The sequence below is a fragment of the Sphaeramia orbicularis genome, chromosome 13, assembly GCF_902148855.1.
Source record: "Sphaeramia orbicularis chromosome 13, fSphaOr1.1, whole genome shotgun sequence".
Taxonomy (NCBI): domain Eukaryota; kingdom Metazoa; phylum Chordata; class Actinopteri; order Kurtiformes; family Apogonidae; genus Sphaeramia; species Sphaeramia orbicularis.
The window spans coordinates 9,546,505-9,558,530 of NC_043969.1; the positions used below are offsets into that span (position 1 = coordinate 9,546,505).

A 12,026-nucleotide genomic window follows, 5' to 3' on the forward strand; every position below is an offset into this window, starting at 1 on the left:
CTGTTTGATGTCAAAATATGTCACATGCACATCTGAGTAGAAACTTTCTCAACCTGTGTCAATTCACAACTGACAAAAGTGAAATATCAAAAGTATAATCACTCAGTTGAAGTAGAAATTATTTAACAGCCACAGGTTACTGAACGTATCTACTGGTCTAAAATGTTTAATAACTTTGAAAGCATTAATCCTGTCAATACACTGAAATAATTCTAGTAAATGGAGTTTCTCAGTTTTTCATTGTCATCAGATATGATCCATTTGGACGTTCACAGACTCCATAGTGAACAGAAACACTGAGTCACAAGTAAAACCCATGTAGTGTGACAAATGACTGGTCGGAAACACTTGTTTTTGTGTTCAGTTAATGATATATTTTGCTTCAGTTTTCTCATCTTTTATGAACATATAACCTACATGATCAGTAAAATTGTTGTATTTGACTAAAAATGACAGCTTAATAGTTTCTGAGGTGTTGATAAAAAATAAATGACAATTACAGAATGGAAAAAGTTCAACATTTAATTTTCAGAAAATAAATAACTCATAAAGACCCAAACATCCATCACTGACCAAAACCATCTACTAATCTAAAATGTTTAATACCCGTTGATCTAATAATCCTATTGTTCATGTAAATAATTGGTGTAAAATGCAGTTTGTAATCTTTTCATGGTCATCAGATATGACGTTCAGAGGCTCCGTAATGAACGTGGAAATACTGTCATCTTCTATAACATTGATTCACCAGTAAAACCCATGCAGTTTGACAGTGGATGGAAACGCTTGGTTTATATTCAGTTAATGATATATTTTACTGAAAAAGTCACTTTTCTTCAGTTTTCTCTGTTTTTGATACAATAACCTTTAACTTTAATCTGAGCTTTTATGAACATCTTTATGATCAGTAAATTAAATACAGGAAAATACCTGATTTATACTGATAAAATACAAAATACAATGTATAATACTATAAATACTGATAAATCACTTGAGAAAGGTTAGATATAGAAAATATTTCATTTGGGACCTGACATAAAAGTAGTTCTGGGTCTTTATGGGTTCAAGTCCACTATTATTCAGATACTTGAAGGTTGTGCATGGTCGTTGAAATTATAAAATACTGTATGTCCTCCAAGTCATGGAAAAGTTTTGACAGTTAAAAACATGTTAAAATCCTCTCCACATGTCCACATACAGCTCCATAAGATGATGGAGTAGATGGAAAGAGCAAGAAAACAAACAAATCAATAAAAATATGTAAATGATTGATTGGTTATGACAACAACCACTCTTCTTCTTCTTCTTCTTCTTCTTCTTATTATTATTATTATTATTATTATTATTATTATTATTATTACTATTATTATAGAGGAATTTTCACTTTCCTGAAATTCTTCCCTGACAGGGTAGTGTCTAATAATAATAATAATAATAATAATTATTATTATTATTATTAATAATAATAAAACAAAATCCATGAATATATAAGTCTTATATATTCATGGATTTTGTTGTTTTAGTTTAGTTGTTCCGTATCAGCCAACACAGTGAATGCTTATGCATCATCCCATACACTGTAATTCATACCATTACTGTAACTTTATTGTTCTTGATAAACCTGATCTAGAGTAACATCTTTGAGTGTAAATCAATCGCTTTTATTGTTTTTAGTCTGTAATTAACAGTTTTTTTTAAACAAAAGTTTATTTATTTATTTTTTTAATTTTTTGCATTATATCTCCATGAATTGAGTAATGACTGGTATTAGAGTGTTAAAATGTGAGAAAACATTAGATTAGCAGCATTGAAAGTGTCTGGTAAAGGTTCATACTGTCTGCCACATATAATTATTGTAGGTAATTCATTTATCAGACAAAGTAGTAAAGCAAGTAAACAAACAACTACCCCTGTCTGATAAATGAATTACCTACAATAAGCAATAAAAATGTTTTTATTTCATAGTTTTCACACAATATATCAGTAAATACATGTTTATTTGCTTCAAAAATTAAATGCATGGTGTCCAGCTGAGTGGACATTTTTGCGGCTCCATGAAGAATAGGTTCAGAAGAAAATTTTCTTTAGGCATGTTTTTTTTTCATGCCTAAAGAGGAATACAAACACTCAGAAAAAAGAAAAAAATGATTAAGGGTCTCATAATTCATGCATGACCGGGTTAACCCTCCGGTATCCTGTCCAGTAAGGCCCTTACTAAGCACCAAGTGTGCCTTTTTGGCACACTTGTGGAATAATGTCAAAAAAAATTTCATACAGTTTGTTTTTAATTCTTTTACACTTTTTTCTATTTCATCAACTTGAGCCGTAAATAAAAATACCAAATACTCAATAATTGTCAAATTTTTTAACCCTTTAAATGCCGTGTTTGTAATGTAAACAAACCATTTTTTTGGATGCAAAAAACACAAAAAAATATATTTTTTTCAAAATACTACATAAAAAGTGGATCACATATTTGATTTTTTCATCCTGGCATATGTCAATGATTAACAGCAACACTGGTTAATTTGCATTATTATTTTTGGTGCTAGGTCAAATGTTAAAAAATACTAGCATCTGTCACCAAGTGTGCATAAAATGCACACCTATAAATCAAACTATTAAATATTATATATTGACTTATTTTTCTGCTCTAATTTGATTTTATTTTTGTAAATCAAGGTCAGCCCTGATCATACATATCAAATGGAAGAAATAGTGTGTTTTAGGCACACTTGGGAGACAGACGCTAGTCTTGTAATTTTCTTTTGTTTACAATGTGCACATTTTATTTGGTGGCCAGAATTTGAAAGATCATGCAAAAATGAACAACTTTTGAATTCTAACCTTATTTAAATTGTGAAAAAATAATATGAAGTGTTTTTAACGCGAAGTGCAAAGTGTGCCTAAAAGGCGCACCTGGATACCAGAGGGTTAATGTGAACATTGGTGACTGTAGTGATGGAGCTGCAGTAGAAGTGTGTGTTTGGTGGAAATGTGCGGATTGGTCCTTTAAGGGGAGCAAAAAAAGGGAAAGCAGCAGACTCACTTCCGGTGTTAAAGACAAAAACAGATAGAGAAGCATCCCAGCGGTGAGAAGAGGGCAGCTCGTCGACTTGGAGAGGGACTTGACTGTAGAAAGGTGGGCAGATAACGTCAACCCAGGAGAGCAGAGAAGACCCCTGGAGGAGACCACCACCACGCGCACCGAGTCATGGTGAAGATCAGCTTCCAGTCTGTCGCGGGACAGAAAGTGGAAAAGGAGAGCGATGGCGACAAAACCGAAATCCTCATCCCTCATCCGCTGGTGAGTAGCACCCATGTTCCTGTTCCGTCCGCAGGTTTTTTTTTGTTTGTTTGTTTTTTCTTGTTGTTATTGTTGTGATGTGAATGTGCTCCTTATGTAATGTGATGCTGCCAGGGTTCTCCTGCAGGAGCACCCTGCACCCTGCACCTGCGCAGCCATGAAAAGCACGGCTGTTTGACAGCATCTTTCGCCATTTGGCTGAAAAACAAAACGTGTCATTGCTGTGATGGTTTCCTCTCTGCGCCAGTGCGCCTATTGCACGACTGATGCAAGTTATTCCACTGTACAAATGCATGCTCTTTGTTAAGGGGACACACAGGATTACAGACTAAATGAAACCCAACAATTAATTTGCAGTCAGTGGCATTTTCTCTGTCAGTTTTTCCTCTTTTTAATAGATTTCAATAAGCAACTCTTCATTTTTAGAGAAGGTATAAGGCAAGAAATGCACAAGCTTTGGCTGACAAAATGGCAGATGAGGTGCTGTGGGTTTCAGTGCATGTAAGGTTATTTTTCAGAGCTGTACAGAGGCAGAGCAGTGAAGTCCTCAACTTTGCTGTAGCAGCAGTGGCTCATCTTGGTTCAGCCCTTATCAAAGATACATGCCTGACCCCGAAGAGGAGCGAAACCATGATGGAATATAGATGGGACATTAGGCATGCATATAAAGTGAATATTGCTAAAGTTCAGAGGTAGAGTGGGTGCAACTGAAATCTGGTCAACCAAATGTATTGAAACGGAGACAGACAGGCATCATGGTGTGTCACGCTCTCAGCTGGTGTGAAAGAGCCTCTATCTCTCAGTGGGGCGGAAGAACACAAAGAACTGAGTTTCACAGAAGTGTGTGTTTGCACATACACAGTTGTCTCCTTGTCCTTATGCACCCTCCAAATGCTACCACAAACCACAGTACTGGCCACTCCACAGAAATGGATGCTTAAAGCAGGGAAATCTGCATACAAGGGACAGACTCTGAGCCCACATTAGGCCTAGAATCATCTACTGCAGACATCATGAACACAGAAAAGGCTTTGAAGCTGTTTGTTTTCTGAGTCTGAGAATGATTGAACATGTTCAGAGGATTGCCATCATCTTTCTTTGAAGTTTCCTGAGAGCCACACACGATGCAATCATTATTTCCTCCTTTTGAGCTTTGATGAAGAATATGCACCTTTGCTGTTGTGTTATAATAGCTACAATAAACACTGAGCGCTTCTCAGTTGGTCATTATTTCTGCAAATTTACTATCTGTGTGTAGTGCCACCCTGCCAACACAGGTTGGGCGCGTGGCAATGGCAGATGGGCTGCGAGACTGGAGGCGTCTGGGAAGATTACTCACCATCGCACTGTGGTTTTCATTTCCAAGTGCTCCGTCATGTCTTCCTCTTGCCTAGCTCAGAGCTATTCATTCCTGCTTGAAATGCAGAATTTCCATTTATATGAACTTCTATTTTAGCAGTTAGTTAATTCAGGCCATTATCGCTGCTCGTCACGGTGAAGATGATGTGAAAGTTGGAAGGATTGAAGCTGCCTGTGAATGCTTGCAGTGCCCTTTTCCACTATTTACTAGCCCTGCACTGAATGAGGAAAATCAGCAGAGAACTTTTCAATATTACAATGAGAATATGATTTTCAACAATGAAACAAAATATCATTGCAGTTGCAACCAAACTGTAGGGTTGTTATAGTTAATGAAAACTAAGAGAAAAAATAAAACTAGCTCTGAAAAAAAATAGTTAACTGAAATACAAACTAAAATGATTTGTAAATAAAATCAGCTTCCTTTTCATTCATGCCTCAGTGTTTATGGTTCATGGTGTACATAAGGGAAATGTTTTTGTAGAATATGAGACTGAATAAAGAGTAGTTTTATAAATAATATTTTTTTAAGCTTCAGTAACTTAACCCTTTCATGCATTAATTATGAAAACCTTTGTTAAGATTTTTTTCTTGAGTGTTTTTATTCCTCCATAGGCATGAAAAAAACAATGTGATCAAGTTGTTGTTTTTTTTCATGGAGTTACAAAATGTCCAATAATTTCTGAAGTAAAGAAACGTGTTTAAAACCAAATATCAGAAATTGATATTAAAACAATGATATAAAATCTGACATTTTCTCACATTTTAACATATTCTAATGCTATTTATTACTCTTTTCATGGAGATAATATGCAAAAAAAAAAAAAAAAAAAAAAAAAAAAAAAACGAAACTTTTTTTTCTTGCAAATAACAATTGATTTACACTGAAACATGTTACTGCCGATCTGGTTTATCAAGAACAGCAATGTTACAATAATGGTATGAGTGTCAGTGTATGGGATGATGCATAAGTGTTGGCTGATATGAAACTAAAATAACAAAACCCACGAATTTACAAGAAAACAGCTGGGGAATAACTGTCCACTGTAGTGACCATTATGCATGAAAGGGTTAAACATTTGTTCATAATGCCTGGGAAGCTAAAGCTAACATAACAACTGAAGGAAAATGACACTAAAACTAGTCAAGACATCATAATAAAAATAAAACTGGCCCTACTTTTGAACCCATAAACCTGAAATCAAAAACCAAAATGACTAAATGAAGACTGACAGCAGTTATTCAGAGGGCGGCTGACAGCTGCTCCATCTAACATTTCATGATGCGAGTGAATACATGATGTGTGTATTCAAAGTACATTGTCTTCCCTTCTGCATGCGTTGATCACACACCTGTTTATAACATCGACAATGAAAGTGTTATTTATGGATCAGCGCTAGTATTAACACATGCTTTGTTTGTGTGTTCTTCAGGACGAGGAGGAGCTGGTCCTACCTCTCCGGCCCAAGAAGTCTCCGCTCAACGGGCTGTGCTGCCTGACGTTTGGTCTGGTTGTCTTCATGGCCGGTCTGGTCCTGGCCTCCATCTACGTCTACCGCTACTACTTTATACCTCATGTAAGACGCACACAGCAGCATTTACCAGAGATTATGTACCCAGATTCTTGTAAATTTTAGAATATTGCTGTATATGAAGGTTATTTTTCCGGGTGTGTGGTGTGTTTGTGTACAGATCCCAGAGGAGAACCTGTTCCACTGCAGGGTTCTTTATGAAGACTCCATGTACGCCCCGCTGCGTGGGCGTCAGGAGCTGGAGGAGAATGTCGGCATCTACTTGGCTGACAACTATGAGAAGATCTCTGTTCCCGTACCTCACTTCGGAGGCAGTGACCCCGCTGATATTATCCACGACTTCCACAGGGTGAAGCAAAACACATCCATATATCACTTGTACAACAGACAAAAAGACTCATGCTAAATACTAACCAAAGCAATTTGCTCACGACAATGTTGACTGTTAGCAAGAGACCATTTTTTTTTACCATTAGTTTAGTGCAGTGGTGTGATTAAAAACTGCAGTACAAAGTTCTGTAGCAATTCTTTTAAAGGTTCAGAGTGTATGATTTTGGAAAATTAAAATGCAGAAATGGAATACAGTATTCATAAAACCAAATTTTGTTTAATCACCTGAAAATTAGAATGAAATTTTTATTACGTTATAATAATTCATTTTCATCTAGAGCAGACCAGGTCACCTCAGCTCAGTCCACTGTGGATCTGCTATAGCCCAGAATACACAGACACCCTCTTTTTCTTGTTTTTTTGCATTGTATAGCAGATGACATCCACCATTAAAGGTTCAGTATATAATATTCATTGACATCTAGTGGTGAATTTACAGATTACAACAGAATAGCTCTAATCTTCTTCACTTATTGTGGCTGTTAGAAAAGAAAATACTTGAAAGGCCCTCATTACAGCTGACATTTATGTCCATTTTGGTCTTTTTAGTTGAATTAATTTACCGCGTAATAGAGGTACAGTACCATAAATCACAACGCCTTAGAAGTAGTTCTTTCTCAGTTAACCATAAATATATATACATCTCTATCACTGGTAACAAAACACAACAGTTCTTATCTTCTGCCATTGTACACTACAACAGCACAATTAATCAAATTGCAACAGTAATCCCAATATCAGCCCTTGCAATTATATAATTGTAAAAAGCTGTAATTTAAAAGTCCAGATTTTGAAGGATTTTTGGTGACATAAATGCAGAAATTGGAAATAAAATACACACACTCTTGTACGGTGATACTTTGGGTTAATGACATAAAGCATAGTAGCACTGTGTAAAAACAGGAAATTGGAGGGTAATACATTTTTAGTATTTTTATTTTTTGTGTTCATGCTAGTTTAAGGTTGTATGACTTAAGTGAAATATTACTCACAATAATTGCAATATGATTCTCTCACCAAATTATGCAGCCCAATTATATGTATAATGATACACAAAATATATATAATGAAAATATAATAAATATATTCTGTTTTGACAGTTACATACACCTACTTTCCTATCAATCTTACACAAAGTTACAGTATTACTACTGCTATGTGGAGCAGAGTTAATGGCCCTTTAAGCAAACACTGGCTGTGGAGTGGGCCTTTTTTAAAGCACATTTTTAGCACACACTTTAGGGGAGGATGAGGGGTATTCAGTTGGTTTCAATCTACAATCCACTGAACCCTTTAGCGTTTACTATTCCATACTTGTATAATGATTTATGATAATGGGAAGCAAAAGCTAAAACTACATATTATTTTACTAAATGGGTTTTCAGTACTTAGTTTTTTAGTTTTTTATGTGAAACTTATGTGCAGTACCGTGCAAATGTCTCACCATCAGGTTTACTGTGTCAGCATTTGTTTGTTTTATCATCATCATCACCAGAGGGAGAATGTGAGAGCGAATGAATAATGGGTCAATAATGTAAAGCGCTTTGGGTGTCTAGAAAAGCGCTATATAAATCCAATCCATTATTATTATTATTATTATTATTATTATTGTCATACAGTTGTGGAAAAAATTATTAGACCACCCTTGTTTTCTTCAATTTCTTGTTCATTTTGATGCCTGGTACAACTAAAGGTACATTTATTTGGACTAATACAATGATAACAGCAAAAATAGCTCATTATAGTTTAATTTAAGAGCTGATATTTAGCCATTTTCCATGTTTTCTTGATAATAACCAAAATGACTTCAGTTCTTATATCAATAGCTATGGTATTGTACTGCCAAAAACAGTGCTTTTAGGCATACCATGTTTTCTTTTCTGTCTTTTTTAGTCACATGATACACACAGGAGTTAGTACTTGATTGGATAACCATTGTTTTTGATGACTTTTGATAGTCTAATAATTTTTTCCGCCACTGTACATTCATATGCAATTCTCAATGTCTGTATTAAGATGCAAACTGAAAATATGTACAATATTTAAAAAAAATGTATCAGGAAAAATCATTTTCAGACCAAAGTGAATGTGTTTAGTGTGACCCCCCCCCTTTGCATTTAATATGTCCTTAACCCTTTTGTTCAGACACAGTGGGATTTATTGCATTAATCTCTGGTGTTTTAGAGCAGATTTTATTCAATATAAATCAGATGTTTATTATAGTTTGGACTACTTTGTGTTACTGACTTAAGTCATCCTATATATACATATTTTTTATTGTATGTAAAGAAAAGACATGGAGAATTAAATATGTATGCTCAGTACAACCCTGCAAAAATAACACAGATAAAGGTGGCCTAAGACTTTTGCACACTACGCTAGTCTGAGTTGAAATAAACATTAAATTAATGGTGCTCATTCCTTACTTTGCAGGGGTTGACAGCCTACCATGACATTGCTTTGGACAAGTGCTATGTCATTGAACTCAACACCACCATTGTGATGCCTCCTCGAAACCTTTGGGAACTTCTGATCAATGTCAAGGTAAAGCAATTCCACAATAAAAAAAAAACTTGAAGATTACAGATCATGTTTGAATTATTAGCAGAGAAGGGTTCTAATGTTTATTGGTGGTGAAAGAAAAACCTCTCTGTGTTATGCAGAAGGGAACGTACTTGCCTCAGACCTACATCATCCATGAAGAGATGGTTGTGACTGGCAAAGTGCACAACATGCGTCAGCTGGGACCCTTCATTTACCGTCTGTGCAACGGGAAGGACACGTACCGTCTGAACCGCCGCGTCACTCGCAGACGTAAGTTGGGTGTAACTGTGTGAACCTGGATGAACCTTATTAGTCACATGATAAAAGTCTGCAGGGTCAGCGTGTTCAGGTTTGGGGTGGAAGGAGTTTTAATGTTGTGAAGTGTTGTGATTAGAAGTTCAGCACATACCGAGCAAAGTTACATTGGCTCTGTCATACTTTGTTTTCCTTCCCAGGCATCAACAAGCGCGAGGCAAAGGACTGCCACCACATCCGTCACTTCGAGAACACATTCGTGGTGGAGACGGTTATCTGCGACGAAGCATAAACATGAAAGTCAAGTCAAGTGTCACTCCACCTGCCCAAAAGCACATCTCCAGTCACTTCCCCAGCCACTGTAGCACCCTCCTGTGGATCTGATCATGTCTGAGTCGCACTTTACTAGTGATTTTTGTTGAAAGAGGTTTTCTTTTATTTTCATTTAATTACCTGTCTTGTTTTTTTCTACTTCCTACAGGTACTACTAACACTAAAATGTGATGCAATACTAAGCTGATGGTTCTATCACAGGATTTTCCATGTAGCAAAGTCCTTAGGCAAATAGCAAATTATACATTTTGAGACCTCCTCTTTTGGGATTTGTACAATGGTTACTGTTGTTGGGGGAGATGACTGTCTCCATGGGTTGTCAAGGTGACTGTACTTTTGTTTTTTCTCCTCCTCTGGAGATAACCTTTGGTCTCTTCGTTCAGTAAGACCGTGCAGCCGCGCAGAGCATGAAATCCTGCTTCTTTGAGTAAGCACTATCCATAAATCAAACAGTTATTATATTTTATTATCTCTCATCATCTCTATAACTAATCCATATAACTACTGCTGACTAGTCGCTTGCTTGCATCTTTACCCTCTTGCCTGCCTGTTGCTTTCTTGCTCTTCTTTCTGTAATTAATTTCCTATGTAGAAAGCATCATTCCCAGTAGAAATTAGAGAGGGTTGCATTGGTTACATACGTACCAATATTGAAGCACTTTTTTTGTATAATATAATGTAAACTTGGACCCACATTTAGTTACAAGTTCCCTTTTTTCATCAGCTTTCTTTTATTTGAGCAATACTTATGTACTCTCTTCTTCACAGCATTGGTGAATCATTTAACAATGTCTTTGTTTTCCCTTGCATGTGTTTATCTATAAGAACAAAAACAGCACTGTTAGAATGTTTTGTAAAACAACGTTAAAGCCTTAGTCCAGAGTCAGAGACTGGACTAAAGTCAATACTACTGAAGGAGAGAATAAATTATATGACATGTTAGTTAAACTAAACCAACTTTGATCTGTATATTTTGTCTGCCAATGAAATCTGTCTGTGAATAAAGTAGTGAAAAAAATCACAATGTACCTGTGTTATTTTTAGCGAAAATGACCCAGTAAGTAATGGGTTAACATGTATTTTCTTCATGTACAGGCAACATGCAGGTATAATTTCAGTGCTGTCTATCATTTTTCAAATACATTTCTTATTGTAGCAAATAAATATTCGTTAGCAGATGTGAGGTTGTTGAATTATAATGATTAGATTGTTAAAATAAATGAATAATGTCAGGGCTGCTACATGGTGATGGTCTGTACTGGCACCATGTGGATGTTGAGCAGATGTGAAGGTCCTCATGTTCCCCGCATCAAGTTAATTGGAGCCTACTGATGACAGAAATAGTTCAACACTGCAGCTTTTTGTTTCTACTGGTGTTAAAGCAGAAAAAAACATCAAATAAAGTGATAAAAAGTTTTTTTTTAATTTTCAGAACCTTTCACACCCCTGTCATTCAACCCCAGAATATGACTGTGGCCTTGTGTTAATTAGTTAAACAATGACCTTTAATTTTAATGTGGGTGTGAATGGCCGCCCTCATCTTTCTCTGTTAACTCTGTGACATTTATTCATTTCTAGGTCAATGTTGTTGTGGTCAGAGCTTGCAAAGGAAAGGAAAATCCCCAAGTAGACCCTAAAAACCACAATCTGTGTTGAGGCAGGTGTTTCCAATGTCAGGAATGAATGGTGCACTCTCAAAAACGTCATTTCAGTGAAAAAACAAGTGTATTTTTTTTTTTTTTTTTTTTTTTTTTTTTGCCATCTGTGTGAGCTGCATAAACTGTACCTCACTGCAGTTTGGAAATGCTGTTATGTTTACTGAATCTACAAAAAGTGTAAATTCACACCTTGTGAGAGTGTGAATACTGCTAAAATGTGTCAAGGCGTCACTAAAAATTTAAACCTTTGTATACATGCAGCAAAATATTGAAACAAGAAATTACTTTAAGATTCTGGGGAATACTGTAACTCACAGTAACACGAAGACAGTCTTCATAGTAAATCTAAAAGGCTTGCACATCAGGATATGATTCAAAGCTGGTTTATATCACTGAATCGCATTGTATTTTTCTTTTATACCCAAATAACACTTTTTCTCATTCTGTAGTTTTACCATGTATGAGAAGTCTATCATGTATTTTACTATGGGGGAGGTATAGCTACATATTTTCCATTTCTTATGTGATTACACTCTACTGATGTGTGGTAAAATGGTTTCCTGGTGGGTATGGTATTGCATCATCATAGCATTGTGTTCCTGCTCTGCTAATGTCATCATCCTTGTCTGCCTGTTGCATCACACCAAT

The 12,026-nt window shown here is 35.9% G+C and overlaps 1 protein-coding gene across 1 annotated transcript; it reads left to right on the forward strand.

Annotated features, from left to right (window-relative positions):
* Positions 1–3,048: 3,048 nt before the first annotated feature.
* itm2ca (integral membrane protein 2Ca) lies at positions 3,049–10,739 on the forward strand. The gene is made up of 6 exons (XM_030152123.1): positions 3,049–3,307; positions 6,100–6,243; positions 6,359–6,547; positions 9,022–9,132; positions 9,252–9,402; positions 9,588–10,739. Exons 1-6 carry the CDS (start codon positions 3,215–3,217, stop codon positions 9,677–9,679), a joined length of 780 nt encoding a protein of 259 aa, XP_030007983.1. The 5' UTR covers positions 3,049–3,214; the 3' UTR covers positions 9,680–10,739.
* The last annotated feature ends 1,287 nt before the right edge of the window (positions 10,740–12,026 follow it).